General features: G+C 38.7%; 1 protein-coding gene across 2 annotated transcripts; it reads right to left on the bottom strand.

The window, feature by feature from the left end:
- Positions 1-519: 519 nt before the first annotated feature.
- On the bottom strand, positions 520-15,312 carry sepsecs (Sep (O-phosphoserine) tRNA:Sec (selenocysteine) tRNA synthase). Of its 2 annotated transcripts, XR_009239927.1 has the most exons (13): positions 15,155-15,312; positions 13,662-13,786; positions 13,428-13,582; positions 12,247-12,365; positions 11,822-11,980; positions 10,769-10,922; positions 9,057-9,159; positions 8,682-8,811; positions 7,850-7,941; positions 5,905-5,998; positions 5,713-5,803; positions 1,138-3,605; positions 520-996 (listed from the first exon to the last, which is right to left on the bottom strand). XR_009239927.1 is itself a non-coding variant. In XM_058625365.1 (12 exons), exons 2-12 carry the CDS (start codon positions 13,773-13,775, stop codon positions 3,338-3,340), a joined length of 1,479 nt encoding a protein of 492 aa, XP_058481348.1. In that variant the 5' UTR covers positions 13,776-13,786; positions 15,155-15,312; the 3' UTR covers positions 520-3,337. The 2 variants fall into 2 exon arrangements, 1 of the variants encoding a protein (XP_058481348.1); XM_058625365.1 differs by having other exon boundaries at positions 520-3,605.
- Between the last annotated feature and the right edge of the window lie 5,018 nt (positions 15,313-20,330).

The raw sequence follows: 20,330 nt of genomic DNA on the forward strand, positions 1-20,330 counted from the left end.
AGATTTATTTACTCGGAAATATAGTCATATTATTATCGTCTCGACTCGAGCCAATTGAATAGTTGCTGTTTTTTGTCGCGCCCTCCTCCAGAGATGCAGAGCTGCAGAGCTGCAGCACCGTCTCAGGGGTTAATGTTACATATTATATCATGTGCTGCAACATACACGTCATGTACAGAGACAGCACACCTTCAACATAGTGAAAGTGGACAGAAAGGGAGATGGAGATCAGGAGTAAGAGGAGATAGAAAGAGATAAAGACTGAAAAAAGACAAAGAGAGAGAGAAAGAAAGGAGCCCTGGACAAATCTATTGTCAAAATGTCTACGCAATGAAAAATGGAGAGAAGACAAGAAAACAAACAGAGAGAAAAGGTTAAATCAAAGAAAAACAGACCCCAACACAGTTGAAATCCTTGTGTCTCGATTGATTCTTATGATCGTTTGATTGAGAAACAATTTCAAAGTAAAACAGGATCAACACAAACAAGAGCTACGTCGATTGGCGACTGACACAAATGTCTTATTCTCTGTGTTTATTTATCATTAAAAATCTCAGTAGCAAACAAAGACCGTAAAACAATCCTGAGCTTGAAAACACATTTACTAAATTAAATAAGTCAAACTCTACTTTGTGGCCTAAATGTTGGCAGTGGGTTAACCAACTACTGCTGCTGCTGATGATGATGATCCAAGACAGACAGACAGACAGACAGAAGAGAGAAAGGAGGAGAACCAGAGATGGAGACAAAGAAATTAGGACTAAGGAAGCGTGAGCGAAAGAAAGAATGAGCAAAAGAACATGAGTGAAAGAGCGAAAGTAAAAGGGAGATAGGAAGAGGTGAATACTGAGAAACAAAAAGAGAAAGACAGAGAGAGAGAAAGAGTGAAAGAAACAAAGATATCAGGAGTAAGAGGAAAAAGAACGATAAAGACTGAAAGAAAAAAGAGAGAGAAAAGAAGTAAAGGAGCCCTTAACAAATCTATTGCCAACATGTCTATGCAATGACAAATGGAGAGAATGGAGAGAAGTTGAAAACAAAGAGAGAGAGAGAAAAGAAGCGCAGGTTAAATAGAAATCAAAGAGACATTTTCAGAGTGCAGCACTGAACTCCAGTGTTTTTCCACTAGATTCTCACGCTTCAATGGTTGAGCTTGAGAACAGTGAGAGTGCTGACACAGCAGCCCGATCCATCTGATCCAGCTCGCCCTCAAAGGCTGTCGGGCCCCAATTGGTCCTGCTGTTGCTATCGCTGATGCGTTTGAAAAAAACACCTGGTCCCGACGCAGGTGCAGCAACGATGAATCCTAGATAATCTGCAGCGAGTCAGGGGGAGAGCACAGGTGGAAATGGGACAATATAGATTAGTCATCAGTCAGAGACGCTTTAGTGGGAGCGTCTATTTCTGTACCCGAACTGCTTCCTCATGAGTGAGACGAGAGAGCAGCAGGAATAAGACGTCAACATATAACAGATTGGTTTTACTGTGGGAGACCTGAGTTGATCCTGTGCTGTGAAATTTTACGTCACTTAATGAGGAACAAAGCAAATCAATTCACAAGTGGGAGAAACATCTATTCTTGCCTCAATAGTGTTCAATCGTGCAGTGGTTTTAAATATTATCACTTTTCACTATTTTGAGTACCAGAACTTGTTAATTTGACTATTTTGAGTACTGGTACTTCTTAATTAGACAATTTTACATTCTAGCAGGTGGTAATTTGACTATTTTGAGTACTGGTACTTCTTAATTTGACAATTTTACATTCTAGCAGGTGTTAATTTGACTATTTTGAGTACTGGTACTTCTTAATTTGACAATTTTATGTTCTAGCAGGTGTTAATTTGACTATTTTGAGTACTGGTACTTCTTAATTTGACAATTTTACGTACTAGCAGGTGTTCATTTGACTATTTTGAGTACTGGTACTTCTTAATTTGACAATTTAACATTCTAGCAGGTGTTAATTTGACTATTTTGAGTACTGGTACGCCTTAATTTGACAATTTTACATTCTAGCAGGTGTTAATTTGACTATTTTTCAGTGCCAACACTTCTTAATCACTTTGATTATTTTGAGTACCAGTACCACTGCTTAATTTGACTACTTTGTTTAACGACACTCGTTAATGTGACTATTTTGAGTAATGGTACTTCTTAATTGGACTATTCTGAGTACCGGTGATTCTTAATTTGACTATTTTGGCCGGATCTTTCACGTGTTGCTGGCATTCTGTTGAGGTCCTGAGCAATTACATCATATATTCATCAGATGAATGCAAATTTTTTTTTCTACAAAACGTAAAATGAGTTTCTTTTAATCTTAACTACTGAATTTGCCACAGACTATAACTTATATATTCAAACTGCTTCAGTCATTTGTGCGCCGCCTCACAGTAGTCACCTGGTGATAATGTGGATGTTAACATGTTATATAGACACAAATGTGAGCGAAACAAACTAGATTTCCCTTCCCATACTTTTGCCTATATGTAATTATTCAAATTTTTTAAATCATCTGCTGAGCCGATATTAAATTTGGTGGGCTAACCTTCTGGTATATTTTACTGACTGAACATTTTCAGAATTTATGAAATTTTATAATGAAAGAAGTGACTGAAACAAAATTTGCAATACAAATATTAGAATCAAAACACTGTTGTGATGAAACGTTCAACACACAACAGGAGGCTGATCTTTGTACGTGTTAAAAGTAATTCAGTCCATGTTCTTGGTTCTTACCGAGAGCAGTAGTGAACGTTTCCTTCGCTGAAACGGGGAGAGATCTATTTTTGGTGTTCATCGATTATCTGTTACATGCTATTTGTTACCATGCCTGAAAATAAATGAGCTAATCCAATTCACCGGGTTCAGCTGGAGTTAATGGCCCAACTGCTCTTGTATCAAGTTACAATACACAGAAGGCAGTGGATGGTTTTGTGCGTCTACAACTGGGAAAGCAGACAGCAAATTTCATTACAGTTTACAGAACATTTCATCTAATAACTGCATATTGGAGTCTTAAGGACACTGTAAATGGATATTTGAAGCACAAATCCACAATTAATTTAGGCATTAATGCCATTTTGGTTTATTTTGAAATCAGCAACATCGCTCCTGAGATGATAATATCCTTACGACAGTGATTCATTAGCAGACCTTCATTGTGCCATCAGCGTTTGGGTTTGTTTTGGACATGTTTACGCGAACTCATCGCCACATACATGTCGGTGCTGAACTCAAGTCTTAAACCTGTGCCATTCAAAAACACAGAGAACACAAAGAAATTATTGGTCGACTTCTACGTGCTACAATAAAAGCTCTTGCATCTGTTGAGTCAGTCTTGTGTCGCATTAGTCTCGCGTGGTGTCGTGTCCTCCTGGCTCGGGGGAGGGACGGCAGAGCTGCTTTTGGCTGCGTTTAACTCTTTCTTCAGAGTTTTCAGGCACTTGTCCAGCCGTTTGATGCACAGCGTCACGTCCTCTCGAGTGATGCCCACGGCTGAGGCGGCGTTGAGGTACGGGCAGGGATACTTCTCAGAGTGTGACATGAAGCCACGGAACGTGTGCCCACTTACGACCTGCTCCTTGCCCAGTGGTATTACCCTAGAATCACGGATGAGAACAAGGATCATTGTACTACTGCAGTATTGATTATTTAATATATCAATTTGTTTGCTTTTCCACATCTGGACAAAAATGTTGTTTATACACTATAATTTGACTTTGACAAAGGCTATAAACCTGGCTTGTACAGAAATGGCCCTTTTCCACTATGGTAGCAGCTCACCTCGTACGGTTTAGGTTGGTTTTCCATGACAAAATGGTACCTACTCAACGTGGGCGGAGTCAGCACTGCATGGCTGCATGAAACTGGGGTGACTTTGTTTTACATGTGACACACAAACGAGTGACTAGTGACTTGTAAAGCAATTGTTTTCAGTCTAACTGAATCATTATATCATAGATTTTAGACATTTCCCTGGTAGTTGTTGGAGATTAACATGTTTTTAGGGTTGTTAAGTCTTTTTAATTGATCTACAGTTTCTTGTGGGACGTCTCTTCCTGTGATGGCACTCTGACCAATCAGTGGCCGGCAGTCTGACGACGTCACACATAGTGCCTACTCAGTGTGCTTGGAACTTCGCCAGAGCAGGAACTAAAAAAAATCAGTATCTGGTAAATCTGGTATCAGATACTATGCTAGTGTTAACAGTCACTGTACTGATCTATGTAATTTCATTAATCTCATGCCATCAAACACTGAAAGTAAAGTCTTGCTTTAGTACTGTAATTCAGCTGAGTATTCCTCCGCTAGTGGAGCGAAAGTGGGACAGATATTGAAATATGTCGAAATCCTGCATTGTGTCAAACTCGTTAACTGTTAAATTTCTCCTCGCCTCCAAAGTATCAAACTCAAACGTCTGCTTCTGAAATCTCCCAGAGTTTCACTGCAGTCAGCAGAGTTGAGACTCGCTTTAATGTGAAATCAATTACCGGCTAGCTATTAGGAGGATGTGTACGAGAGAGGAGATGATTATGGTCAAAAAATGTACTGCAATATGATGTCGAGCTGTGTGCATGTGTTTTCCTGGAAAACAGAATAGCTGAAGTGTATGACATAATGCCAAAATTAAATAAAAGTACTCTCATTTCATATATACTACTGAGAGACAAGGGATGTAGATGCTACCGGGGTGCCAACTTTGGTTGACATGAAATTCAAGGACTTTCCAGGACCAGATGCTTTGCAAGAGATGCTTTGACCATGGCGTCCACGTCTATTGATTTGTAGCACGCTCTGCATCTGGCCAAGTGACTGTCCTTGGGATCTTGGGCAAGCCAGTCTTTGTAATTTTATTTGGTGAGCCAGAGATCTTGGAATTTGCATTCCTGAGGCATCACATAGTTTGCTCTCTCATCCTCAGCATTTCTCGCTCATTGTTCTGCATGGAATCTCACATCCACGGTGGAGGGAGACAACACCACATGTAATAACAACTTCATGTTTGTGTAGTATAAAATCATACTGTGTACGTAGGCCTGCGCTGATTAAAGCATGAAACAGTAGGTGGCGCCGCAACAAACAAGGGCACATTGGTGGCAGGAGACATTTACCTAAATATCAATTTACGTTCTTTCTTGGACATAATTCAACCAACTCAAGGGTTTTGGAAAAAAAAAAAAAAAAAAAATTCATATACTTTCAAGGAATTAAAGGAACCCTGTGCTACACTGTGAACTCTCATTTGATGGAAGCGTGGAGGTTCCAACTTTGTGGTTTTTATAATGAAGTAAAGGATTTTAAACGATCTTAAGATGAGGAAAAAACAAACAAATTAGCACAATTTTAAAACCGAGAGTGACGACCAGGAGGTATGGATAGGGAGGGAGAACATGGCCGTCAAAGCTGCAGTGTTTGGCCTCACTGTGTGCACGGTAATGGAAACAGCCAATTAAATTAGGAGGCAACCATGACAGGATGGGCTGTCTCATTATCTTAAGTAGTTTCCACCACTCTACCATATTCCACGGGTCTATCTGCCTGATGGCTGATTTTTGTTTAGGCAACACTCGACTCCTCGCCTTGTTTTTGTGAACAAATTTCCGAGCCTCGTCCCTGCCCACATCACACACTTCATCCTCCTTGTCCTCCCCAATGTTTCCATTTCCAGGCCAGATTGTGGCCCTGCTCATTTTTAGGTTTTCATACCTGGCACCTGAAACTTGCCGGGTGAACAACATGGAGCCCAGCTGTGTCACCGCCTTGTCGTCCTCAGCCTGCAAACCATCCAGAGACATGGCTGATGGAGAAACACACAGAGACTTTAGAATTCACAAGATCAGGCAAAGTATATGGATGAATGATGCAGTTCATGGCCTGTAGCCAGTATATTGAGCTCACCCAGCGAAATGGGGTTATGTGGGGTGTGAAGCAATCGCTCCCCGTGTGCAGAGGCCAGACTCTTCAGCTCCTGAGCCAGGAGCAAATACATTTCCTGCAGGCCATGAAGACGTAGAGAAAACATGAGACAGAACAAGGGCGAGGGAGGGCAAGACAAAATAACTATAAATAACCACACAATGCTTCCCTCACACACTGTCACAGTCTTATTTTAGAGGCCCCCCTTTTTGGTTTTTGCAAATCAAGCAAATCTACCCACAATCCTCGCTCCGCTCTTTCCTTTTCGAAGCTCGAGTTTCACGTCACACCTCCACTCCTGGGATCAATTAGAGAGGGGATGGGAGGAGGGATGCATTTTGAGATTTTAGCAGCCACATGGTTTGTATAAATGCTGACAAAGTGTGTTTTGTTTAAGGAGAATGAAAGCAGCTGAAGAAGGGTGATGGGAGTTTGGAACAGATGCGATGAGACCAGGGCCCGGGAGGCAAAGCAGCTCAACAACAGATCGTAGTGTTTTTGTTGCGGCTACAGATTCCCCAGTGGAGAGTTGCATGTTAACAAATCGGCTCTGTGCAACTGGGTGTGTGTGTGTGTGTGTGTGTGTGTGTGTGTGTGTGTGTGTGTGTGTGTACGCGCGTCAGCGTGCTGTGCTGACTCATACTTTCCACGTTTGTAAGCATCAAGAAGGGAAACATTTTCTGTGACTGATATTTAAACATAAATAGTCTTTCAATAATGTCAAGTGTCACATACTCTCCAATACCAAAGGACAATTGTATCATAATGAGGAAATGATGAGCATGTACTGGCTAAAACCAACATCCCAAACCAAAAACACACTCTTTTCAATAATCTACACATTTTTAAACGGCTACAGGAGGGTGTAAATTAATCTTGATGGATGAAGCGTGTGGAAATATTTAAAAGCTTTTGACTCATTTCTCTACACACTAAGGTGAAACGGATCCATCACATTAATTATGGATCATGTGGACCAAGAGACCAAATCAATAACTCCTGATGGCTGCATCGGGTCATATGAGAGGCCTGGAGGAATTTCCTAGATGCATGTTTCTTCTGCAGGGTCAATTTTTACGATAATAGTGTCGTGTTTATTGTACGTCTTCCTGGAAGGGTTTCATGTTTAGATTTCTGCTTTAGGTCGATTTTAATTTGTATAATTCCATCTGAGGACCAACTCTCTGTTCCAGGTTTTGATTTCAAAGGTCTGAGCATCAGGATACGAAGACAGCGCAGTACATTCACGGTATGTTTGGAGCAGGGAAGAATATGCTGCAGTGCCTCTAGTTTAGACAGGGTGATGCTGCATTGTGAGGATGTCTGCTTTAAAGCAGGGAGCCACCAGGGGATGTTTGCTGAAACTTCTGGATCAATTTTATCTTGCTATAGCACACGCCACCCCCTCCACAGAGCTCAGTGCCTGTTCAAGCTGAAATTCTCACTTACTCAGTGAGACTGCAGGTGGAAGATCTGCGCACACACACACACACACACACACACGCACAATGTGCTGCAACTCAATACAACTTATATAAGCTGCTCTCCAGGGGAAAAGCTGTCGACACAGCACACTCATAGAAGGGTATTCAGAATAACTGGGATGTATGACTGACAACACTGCAGTGTTTTTATGTCATTCTACAGTATTGCTCTGGTCATATCAGCACATTTATCACACCACACAATTCTTAAAATGTATTTTCAGGTTTAGTCACACTGGCTGGTTAGAGCTGAATTCATAAGGTGCTTAAACAAATAAAGCTGATACTGAAATATTTTGTTTACATTGGCTACATTCTCTTCAGTGCGACGTGGCATATTTTTAACACGACAGTAGACACTCGGGTAATGTTTACTGGGCAACAAGGATGGGGTAATTGAAAAATGCAGCCTGTGCTGCAGCGTGACGTGCGCATGCTCTCACTTTTCTTTCTGACAGAAGTTTCCTGTAGCCTCTGGCTCCCAGTGTGAGAAGAGTAATGAGGACGTCAAGGGAGGGCGAGGCTGATGCTCGACCTGGACATGGACAGACCAAGAGGTGACTTTGTGAGGCAGTGCCGACAAATACTGTTGTTGACAGCTTTTCAGAACATTGCCAACATTTATGACTGTACACTATACAAGGGCAGTTTCTGCATCGACACATTTTATCAAAATATATTCTACACAAAACTATTACCTAGAAACAAACGCTTATATTCTGAAGGTATTAACATCCTGATATTAGACTGAATTTGATTTTTTTTATCCTGCACCAGAGAAATGCACTTATTGCACCTTTTGCTGCAATGGAGGAAGATTCATTTGACATTTTCAACATTTCCAACTAAAGATAAATAGAATAAGCAACAACAATGGGATAATATACAAATGTAAACACAAAATTTAATTTTTAACATTTAAATTTTGAAATAGCATAGAAGAGAAAATATGAAAAAGACATGTATTGCATAATATATATAATATGCATAATATACACAGTTCACTTTGAAAAGCCACAGATATCAGCGTATTGGCACAGGCTTCTTCTAATCCTTCTTGTGTGTCTTAATTTAACATTTCATATGGCACACATACACAATAAAATACAAAGAAAAACCTCAAAGAGGGAAAATTATCATTAGGTGAAAAAAATATGAATGTTAATGCTAATTTAGATGGGATATCTTGTCATATAGATTTGAAAAAAAGTGTAAAACTCAACAATACAGAACATGCATGAAAATCTATACAAACAATAATTCACACCCACTTACCTGGGTACATCCTACTGATCTCCTGTATGAAAGCCTCATCAAAACCTGCAATTATGGCACCACCTACTGGCACCATGAAGTTCTTGTCTAAGCTCTGTACAAAGGCATCGATTCTTCCAACTCGAGCCCCCTGGGGACAGACAAATGTTTTCACTGACCAACTGCCAAGAGTGATGCCAGTGATTTAGGGGGATGAAGTCAGGTCTGCAAGTATTTTCAACAGTGACTCAGCATTTGGTGATATTATTCCTAAATGGTTGATGCCAATTTTTCTGTCACAGCCATTGAATTAAAGCTCAAACACAACATCACATATTGGTTGTTTTCATTGTTTTCTGCCTCCACAGTGCAAATGAGAGGGTGAGTGGAGCCTACCTGTTGTATGAGGTGCATGCATTTGGACGACTGTACACCGTATGCGTTGTTGACTATGTGGGGGACGCTGTATTTGGCACAGATAGTGGCCAGCTCCTCAAGCCTGCAAGACAAGATGACACAAACATTTAGTAAAGGCCACAGTGAATATCTTCCATAATTGTATTACCTGTGCCATAGAGGTTATGTTCTCAGTTATCTGTTGTAGTGTTGGTGATTTGTTTGTCTCACCTCGAGTGAGACAGCGGTGAAAGTGAGTTGTATGCTCAATTATATATACTCAGAGGGGAATCTGTGTCCCCTCCTCTTTATTTTAGAACATGTCAATTTTTGTTTTGTTTTTCCTCTAATCCTTGCTCTGCTGTGCTCTCTCACTCTCTCTCTCTCTCTGAGCAGTCAGCTTACCGTCAGCCCCGCCCCCCCCATGCACATGCTGTCCCTCACACACCACGTCAAAGATGAGTGATAAAAAAGAGGGAGAGACTGTGGTCACATACAGACGTAAACAATCTTTTTCTTTGCCGTTTTCGAAAAAAGTTCCCTGTAAACACAGAATCGTTTCAGGAAATATCTCTGTCAGCTGAAGTACATATGACAAGACTGGAAGTTGTGCTGTAACACTCCACCAAAAACAGAAGAAGACATTGACAGATATAATAACAGAAACAGAGACCGAATGAACCGAGCCAGAGGAAAGAAAGGGAAATGACGTCTGTTATTAATAGCATAATATGCATTGTAAAAAGATATAAATATAAACAATATAGCGCAGCCCATAGACATAATTACGAATATAATGAAATACAAGGGTACAAACTGGACAAATTACATCATTATTTACTTATGTAAAAATTACATTCACTCATTACTTAGACATACACGCATACATACACACATACAGTGGCTGTTTATATAAACAGCATGTGTACTGACACACCAAGTGATTCATTCACTCACTGAGTCAGTGTACTGTTCGTTAATTAGCGTACTAGTCCATCAGTGATTCAGCGGTTTAAAACTGTCAGAAAATCTGACTCAGCAAATCCCAGAATAAATTTAGATCACTTATAAAAGACCTAAAATGAAAGAAAATGTGGTTAACTGCAAGGGATCCATTAACCGAGTGTACTGTGCGTCAGTGTACCAATTCACCAGTTCAGTGATTCAGAGGCTTAAACAGTCTCAGCAAATCCCAGAACAAGATTAGATTAGATTAGTTAAAAATACCAAAATTCCAGAAAATGTGTATTAAACAATTATCAAGGTCATTTCTAAAATCTCTATTTTAACAGAGGGGGTTTGGTGTATTTAGAGACAGCACTGACGTGAGCTGGAAGCACGGAACTGAATCACTCAGTTTCAGTTTAGTGACTCAGTGAGTCAGATGGAGTCATGCAGGAAATACTGAAGGATTTGGTACACTGAAAACAACTGCTGTTCCCATCACTAGTCTGTCAGTAGCAAAAACTTCTCAACCAGACTTTCTCAATTACTTGATGCAGACATCATGATGAAGAATAATGCATAATATGCATTATTCTTCATCATGATATCTGCATTATGTAAAGTATTAATATCTCTTAACAGGTCCAGATAATAACCCTGGTCTTAGTGAGGGCAGAGGTATGTCTACTGGAGAAGAAATATCACACCTTTGAATAATTTTAATCATACGTGAAACTTTGAAAAGCCTGAATGAGAGCTTGTATCACCTGTCGGGGACTCTCGGGGCAAAGCAGGAAGTTGTTGAATGAACACACAGGACATTCTCCGCTCCGAGCTCCTCGATCTTGCGTTCGACCGCTTCCAGGTCTGTGCGCAACTCGTCGCCTTCGAGAACGTTCTCCACCACCACTGGTTCGAAACCTGACGAGACAAGTTGCATTGGGAGCAAAGTGTGGAGAATTGCCCTAAGCTGTGATTGTGTGTCTTTCTGTGAGGTAGAAGAACGTGTCTGAATCCGCAGCGGAACAATGCTGGATTTATTCACGCCAACAATGAGAGAAAACATGAAGTTTGTCATCGGGGTGGGGTTGCACCAATTTGTCATGATTGTCTGCTAAATTCAGGATTTATTACATTATCGTTACTAAACCACTACTAAAGCGTTAGAAATTACTAACTAGTTTGCAGCTAATAGTTCAAAATTTTTGGTTGCACCAGCCAAAATTCCTGTAGCTCGTAAATTTATAATAAATTTACAATAAATTTATAATGACGTGCGAGTGGTTACTCGTCGCATGACAACAACAAGCTGGCCACCCAATCACATCATAAAACAGAATGTTAACAGTGTGGTGTCCTCGACCTGGACATAAACGACGTGCTAACAAATACAGTATAGTTTCTGACCTACTGAAGTACAGAATATTACCAACCTCTACCTACATGGACCCTGTTGCAGAAAATTCAGTGAAATACAAAGATGGAGATTGAGGCCCGTTCAGCTCCAAGTCCCTGATTTGGATTATTTGATCACGTCGGAAACTTTACTGTAATAAATACCTGTGTTATTGTACTTGGAACCCTTTTGCAGATGACTGGCTCCTCTTCCTATAGTGACATCATCCTCTCCAAAGAGAGCTATTATTTTCTTTGTGTTTTGTTAGCAAGCCAGGTAAAGCTAGACTTACACCACCTCTAGGGTGTAAATATTACTCAGCTGTACACGGTTGCTCGTAAATGTGGTGTAGCCCATTTCAAAAACCATTTGTGAATAAAATTCTCCGTCTGTTCTCTTGTCTGTGTGCAACATTTATAATCACCTGCTGTGATCATGGCTTTGAAACAGGACTTCTGGTCGATGCGAGGCCAAATGATGTAACGAGCCTTGGGCCTCCGATGACGAAGGGTCAGGAAGCACAGAGTAAGGCTCATTCCTGTTGCCATGGGAACTACAAAGCAGCTTGCTGCGCTCCGCACACCTGATATCAAGAAAAGAACAGCATGCTTTTCTTGTCTTTCTCAACTCCCCCAAAAAAATAACAACCCTGATGATTAAGGAAACCATGAGCACAAATGTGATATTACAAAACAGACACAAGATGTTTGAAAGTAGGTAATTGAATGAGTTGCATTGTGGGAAATGTAGGATTGACTTTTCATTTGTATCCATCTTTTATCTTCTAAAAACATCTTTCAGTTCTTCCTTGACATGGAAATCTTGTTACATGTTCATTTATTTATTTACCTGCGAGCTTTATGATGTCCAACACAACAGAGTTTGTGAGCTTGTTGAGCAGACTGGATCCCGCAGCTTTAGGCTGAACAGCAGCGATGTCACCTGACCGACCGATGCCATGGATCAACCTACATGGAAACAGCTGAACGTCATGACAGGAAGCGTTAAACCTCAGTGTGAAGTATGTGAATAGAGCCTGATCAATAATAATTATATTATGTATATTTTAGAATCCATAAAAGGTAAACGGCCAGATGTAGAGGACAGTCTTTACATTAGACTACTGCTCTTATCTGATTTTTATGGGACATTTGGGACCTGATGCAGCACTCATCTTTGTTTTTGTCACTTTCCTGTATAAAATTGATCACTCAGTGAATGTCTTTGCTGAGTTAAGTTTTCAGTATTTTGGATTTTATTGTGGAAATACTTCAGTTTACACGAGATGTATTTAAAAGCTCTAGATTCTAGAGGCATCTAGAAGATGAAACTGAGTTGTAAGTTTACTTATTTTTATAAACTATAACAACATATTTGCAAGAGATAGGGCAAGATGGAGGCAGAGGATCCACTGTGGGGAATAGGGCTGAAGAATTTTGAATAAATATCTAATTGCGATTATTTTGACAGGAATTGCGATTGCGGTTTGAGTCGCGATATCAGAGGGAACGGTAATTTTGACATCATTATTCTTATTTTTTTTATTTGAAAAACCTATTTAAAATGGTTACTGTGTGATATGTGTGCAGATCTATGAGAAACAAAGATGTTCTCTTCAGTCTGTAGAATAAGATGTGCATAGATCAAGACAGTAATTAATCTAAAATGATATTTTGGACACACATTTTGGATTTAACAAATATTGTGCCTCTTGTGATTTGAAAATTAGATAAAATTCAATCGATTAATTGTTCAGCCCTAGTGGGGACCCTAAAGGTAAAGACCGAAAGAAGAAGAAAATATCCTGTTTCCAAAGACAGAAATTACATTTTCTTTACATTTCTTTGATAAACTATTTCACTAGACTGTTATCCAAAATATTAAACAGAATAAAATATCTAATAATGGTCATTGACAATCATTACCAAACTCTCTGTTATTCAAATGCCTTTGAAATGTAAGAAAGTCCCAAACTAGGAACAGTATCGTGTCCAATCAAATATAAGTGAGTTCATGCATCAGACTTGAACCTGTAATGTCGTCTTGCCACCAGGCTGGAAGCCACGCGGCCTTCCCTCTCCCCGACGCCACAGTTACTAAGAAAGTTATTGCTGTCCATCACGGCCAGCTCGTTCAGGAAGAGCTCGATGGTGCTCTCACTCCAGCCTTCCTCTGGACACTTGCCCTGCGGACACACAAGACGTTGGTTGGTGCTTCTCTGGAGTCACACTGAGAAAAACTGAAGTCACACTGTTGGACTTTACCTGTTCCAGTAGGAGTCTGATGAGCTGCTCGTGGCTCCGACGTGCCTGACATCCCTGTCGAACGTAGGAGGCTGAGACTATCTTCTCACTCAGGGTGAAGTTTTCACTGTTCATCTCTGCCACACCTGAAAGAAAATGTTTCATAATATTTTTAGAGTATAGGTCTCATACTTGTGGCCCGCCACACTTTAAACGTCTGTCTTTAATATTTATGGATTTTGCATGTTTTATTGTGAACTATGTATCACTCCATATCAAAACAAACGGTGAATTATTGTCACAAATATTCTTATTGCAATATTAGGATGGAATTTTCTGACATAAATTTATTCTCATATCGAGCACCACTACTGAGCAGGTGTTTCTTTTCCCCCCCCGACACAGTTGAAATGTTTTCACTTGACTGTCCCCTCAAGATCACACGAGACACTTGAGTTTTAGACCCCTGGTTTATTACGTTTTGTGTCATTTTTTTTGTTATGATAAGAAATACACCATAAAACAACACATTTGAGCACAGGATTGTATAAGTAAATCAGATACATTGTGTGAAAAGCATCAACCTTTTCTATATTGCAATAGTTTTCTGGAATGATCACAGAAGCACGTCATCATAATGTAATTCCTATGCTATTCAATAAAGATGACCCAGAGACTCCATCATCAGAGATGAGTAATAAGTACTTCAACAAGTAAATAATTACAAAGACTGTAAAAAAGTGTGAGGAACACGTAAATACGAGGATGAAGTTTGGATACGAGGAACAGCGTACCAGAGGAATTAAAATTAAGTATTTCACTTAAAAAAACAAAACATTTAAAACTTTGACTATGAATTAGATAACATTTTTTTTCAAATCACAAGCTGATGGATAACAAAAGTACTAAGGGTTGGATAAAAAGAACCTTGAGCTTCAGCCTACACATGTTCAGTTTCTTTATGTGCAGAATGCTGCATATAAGATTTACATACTATTGTGCGTCTAATATACGTCAACATAAATGTATTTATTTGTGTTAGACTAGACTACATATATATATACACACACACACACACATAATCAGACAGCTGTATATATACATATATATATATAGTATATAATGTACATTTCAATGTAACTATGAAGTAACTCGAGGTCTTGTTTTAATTTAACATAAATTGCGTTGCGTTGATATTTATCGTAAGTCAACAACGCAACATCGTTACTGCTTAATACTTTCTTAATGGGACCCTAATCAGTAACAGCTGTAATCAGACTTCTGAATCGTGGTGTTTGAGTGTGTGAGTGTGTGTGTGTATGTGTGTGTCAGGGCCCCCACATCAAACGTTGCACTGTATTTCATCAGGAAACACAGTCTTTAGTTAATTTACAGTTGCTTCGTGAAGTTTACAGTGGGGAAAGGGCAGCTAGCTGCAATGCTAAGCTAACGATTTCACGTGCAAATACGACAGCGTGCAGTTTGGACGCGGCTGTTACGTTTAACGTTCTTACCTTTCCCGCTCTAGTCCCCGCGTTCACACTGTCAAACCAGCTCCAGACTAAACAGGTCGGCAGAGTTTATGTCAAACACAAGAAGGACCAGAGCAGAACACACGACAAGCCGACAACTGCAGCCCGTCAGGCAGTCACGTGACCACAGAGCGTATGTCATGTGATCAATGATGTGTTCACGTTCGTGACCAATGACGTGTTCACGTTCGAGTGGCATAAGAGCCAATTTTGATTACCTCTGACGAAAAACATTGACAAAAACAAAACAACAATTCGATTATTTGAATAAATAACTTTTATTGAACAGAAAACTGATCGAAATGAATAAAGCATTATAAGGGTTTTTTTATAAGTTTTTATTGACATTAAAATTCATTTATACACTATGTCATTCAATTACTTATTTAAACCGTATACCTATTTCTGCGTACTATTTCTTGATACTGTATCCCAGCATAATGGGGATTATTTTCAGCTCTTGGATCACATTAATTAATCAAAGAAAGAAAGAAAACACTATACTACAGCTGTCTGATTAATGTAATGGAGTAAAGAGGTATAATATTTTTTTCTATGACATATTGTGGACTACCACAGATAATTATTTCGTTCATATATAAATAATAATAATAATAACAACAATAATATTAATAATAATACAACCTTGCAGCATTCAGCGTTTTGTGTCACTATGTCTATTTTATTTGTTTAATAATACATCATAAAGGAACATATTTGAGCACAGGATTGTATGTATGTCTATATTGCAATTGTTTTCTGGGATGATCACAGAAGCACACAAGCACGTCATCATAATGTAATTCCTATGCCATTCAATAAAGATGGCCCAGTGACTCCATCATCAGAGATGAGTAATAAGTACATCAACAAGTAAATAATAATTGACATAAACATATTGTCCTCGCACAGGGTGAAAAATAGACCCCCTCCAAAAAAATAAATAAATACAAATCTTAACAATTAAGAAACTGGGAAAGAAAACAGGGCCGTGAAGCTACAGGTGTGAACAAAACACAGACTCGATATTAGATTTGAGACATTTCAAAAATATTTTCTGATTTTTTTGTTTTTGCAGCAAGGGGGAGAGAAAGATGGCAGTGTGATGGCATAGCAGGGCTTTCAAATCAACAGCTATGCCAACATCTTGCCTTCCTTCCTAGACCCATGTTCACATACTGTTTTGGGTGGTTTCATTCATTCATTCATTCATTCATTGGTAAATCCTCCATCTTCATCCAGGAGCTGAACAGCGCTCGCATGGTACATGGATTGGAAAGAAACCACGGGTTTATATTTAAGGAATCAATTAAAAACACTCACGTGTATACATTTTAAATACATTCATTTAGTTTATAAATTAAAATTGATGACTGAAATTCCTCATGTAAATAATAAGTACATTTCAAATGTCCTAATAAATGTCAGACTACTTTCAGATGTACAAATTCACCATCTTATCAGCCTACCTGTTGCTCCATGTGCGTAAAACGAGAATCCACTCTCTCTCAGTCCACGTCCATGTTGTCTTGTTGTCCGCGTCAGCAGAATTAAAAGTAGGCTGAGGGTGGAAGAGATAAAAGTTCGCTACAAAACGCCCACTCGTGTTCAGAGAGCCAGTGGATGACTGTGCAGGCAGTTCACAGGGCGGTGGGTAGGTGTGTTTTCTGGGCTTGGCTGCAAGGGCACAGCGCTGGCGTGGCTTCCTCCACCTTTGGGAGCTGACGAAGTTTCACACACTGACCTAATTCCCCCCCCCCCCCCCCCCCCCAGGAGTGACTGATCACACAAACCCTCAGACATATCACAGATGTATTACGATTCACAAAGATTTAAATACACAATGGTAACAGAAAAATGTATCACTAAGTCGTTGTCCAATTATCAAATTGTCAACAAAAATTATTATTATAATAATAATCATAATGGTGTGGTTCTCAAATGAGTTTTCAAGAATTTAATATAATTATACAATGAGATTTTAAATAATTGAATCACAAGTATAATTTTTTTTATATCAAAGTCTTATGCATTATTTTCTCATCAAATAATGAGTTTAATTACACTACACTGTAAAAGTGAATGGTTGACAAACTTAAAAAACTTTAATTATTTAAGTTAATTCAAATTAAAGTAAGAAAGTTGTCATAGAACTTGCTTGTTTGACAACAATTTTCCTTTCTTGAGGGATTTTTTTTTAAATCTTCTTCATGTTTTTTTTGCTGTGAAAAGAAAATATGAGCTTAAACTCTAAGTTTAAGCTGAATTGAAAGTGGATGCATTTTCATTTTGTAATTGGACATATTTAATGGATTACTTTCTCATCAAATAATGAGTGAAAACTTCTCATTTCTTTTTAACGGATGACTTCCGCATTAAAACGATAAAGTCCCAGTTTAATAGAAATGTGACTTGCTGATGGTCACACAAAATTATACCATGACTCCACAGTTCTGGTCCACAAATGAGTCACACACCGTGATTCAAAACCAGTCTAGACCAGAGCGCGGTGGCTGTTCAGAACAGGAAAACATCACTTCATGAGCCGTAACTATTACCAGCTCTCGCTCATTGCCTCGCATACACAGTAGACTACATGTGGCACATTTTTAATTATCAAATCATTGAATTACAGCTTGAACATAAGTGATTCATGATTGTGAAGAGTCACCAGCCGGAGGAGGAACATCTGTGTCCCTCCACTTAAGATCACTGTGTCTTTTCAGTGATACATTCTCAGCTACTGCAAATATAGTTGGGAATATGCATTCTTCACAACTTAACACTGCACACTTTTTACCCAATTTACTTCCTGTTAGTCAATACTTTTTCAGATGAGTGACATACAGTAAATGAGACATTAAAAATAATAGACAGAATAAATGTGATATGACAACAATATGTCAACCTCCTCCTGTGATAAAATGCTACTCACACATCTAATGATGTCTTTTCTTGTCACAGATTGATAACATTTATCAGACGAAAACTACTTTTTGCTGCTTTTACCATTAACTGATTGTTTTGTCTTCATTGTAATGGTTCTTTTAATTGGAATGCAACAGATTGCCCTGACATTTTATAGTTCATTTCTCCTTCAAACTAAGCACAATCTGCATTTATGAGTTGACAGTCACTGATCAGACTGTTTTAGTCCTTTCCCACAGATTACATGGCCACACGTCAGAGTAAACCCCCCCGCCCCACCACACACACACACACACACACACACACACAATATGTTTATTCATTTTATTCTATTTTTTTTGACAGTCCCAAAGCTGACATAAGCACATTCGGCAATGACTCACTTCCTAAGGTGTCGACATGGGCCACACCTGCTCACTCCCACAGAGCAAATAAATTAGAGTATAAGACAATTGCAGGGCCTGACAGGGTTAACAATTCCATTGCGCATAGTTGAGCATTTGTTTATCATGGTTACCAAACTGTAAATAGAAAATAAGGAGCTATCATTCATGTGACGATAGCGACGCCATTAAAACCAACAGGTCGGCCCACTTGGGTGAAGGCACTCCTTTCTGGGAACAGTTAGCTGTCGTGAAGCAGCTAGAATAAGACACACGACAGAGCAGTTTTAACAATAAGGTGTGAAAGAGGTGCGATGGCGTCACTGAAAAGACAAAAGGCTCCTGGTCGGGGCGATGTGTGCTGTAGTTCCACAGCAGTTTGTTCAGAAATGATCACACTTATCATCACAGGGGAGTTATTTCAGAGCAGAACGAGCACATTGTCTTTGTGATTCAGAGTGATTGAGTCACTCTGAGGGGAACCTTTTGTCTTCTTGTGATATGAAGACAAAACGAGTGTAACCATGGTCCTTTTCTAGACATCATTAACACTGTACTGCACTGATTATAATGGTTTTTTTTTTTCAAATTGGACACTAGGTATGAGTGTAAGAGTGGATGTTTGTAAGAGAGACGTGGGATTATGACATCATCATTTTCCCAAAGTAGCATATTGTTGTCTGTTGTCTCCATTTTATGCATGTTATTTCAAACATATATAGTGCTGCATATAACCACCTAAAGGACATAACACACACAGAAGGCAGCGCAAAACACAAACAATTACACAGTAAAACTATAAAAACTTACTAAAAACTTAATGTATTATTCAATACACTATACTATGGAAGCCCATTTCTGCCAGAAAAAAAAAGACAGATAAAACTTAGCCTTGATAAAAAAAAATATCCTCTAAGTAAGCCGAAATTATGAGATAAAAAGTCATAATTATGAGATAAAAAAGTTGAAATTATGAGATAAAAAGTCAAAATTATGAGATACAAAGTCAAAATTATGAGATACAAAGTCAAAATTATGAGATACAAAGTCAAAATTATGAGATAAAAAAGTTGAAATTATGAGATACAAAGTCAAAATGATGAGCTAAAAAGTCAAAATTATGAGATAAAAAGTTGAAATTATGAGATAAGTAGTGTGCATGCGCCTCAATGGCATTCTACGCCAGAGTTGCTTCTTGCTTAAAATCCTTTCAAGGGTGTGCTTGCTTAGTAGAATCCCATGTGAATCCACAAGCAAATTAAGGATTTCATTTGTTGACTTTGTATCTCATAATTATGACTTTGTATCTCATAATTTCGACTTTTTTATCTCATAATTATGACTTTGTATCTAATAATTTCGACTTTTTTATCTCATAATTATGACTTTGTATCTCATAATTGCGACTTTTTAGCTCATAATTTTGACTTTTTTATCTCACAATTATGACTTTTTATCTCATAATTTTGACTTAGCTATCTCATAATTTTGACTTAGTATCTCATAATTATAAATTAGTATCTCATAATTTTTTTGATCAAGAGGCGGAAATGGACTTCCATACTATACGCTGTAAATATAAAAAAAAATAAACTTGACTCTGTCACACTCATTATACTACACATGTGACAATATGTGATAAAAAGCTTTTTTTTCCGCAGAACAAAACAAAGTCATAGCCCAATTTAAGCCAACTATTCCACACATTATTCTGTCATTGATGACCCTTTTTGCAGCCATTTCTATTACTATATATGTAGAGGTATATGACAGGTGAAAGGTGAAGTGTTTTCTAGCAGTAGCACAAGAACTTCATTTTTACTCTTTAAAGGTTTTGAAGATGGTTA

This window comes from Solea solea, chromosome 3 (assembly GCF_958295425.1).
Source record: "Solea solea chromosome 3, fSolSol10.1, whole genome shotgun sequence".
Classification (NCBI taxonomy): Eukaryota; Metazoa; Chordata; class Actinopteri; order Pleuronectiformes; family Soleidae; genus Solea; species Solea solea.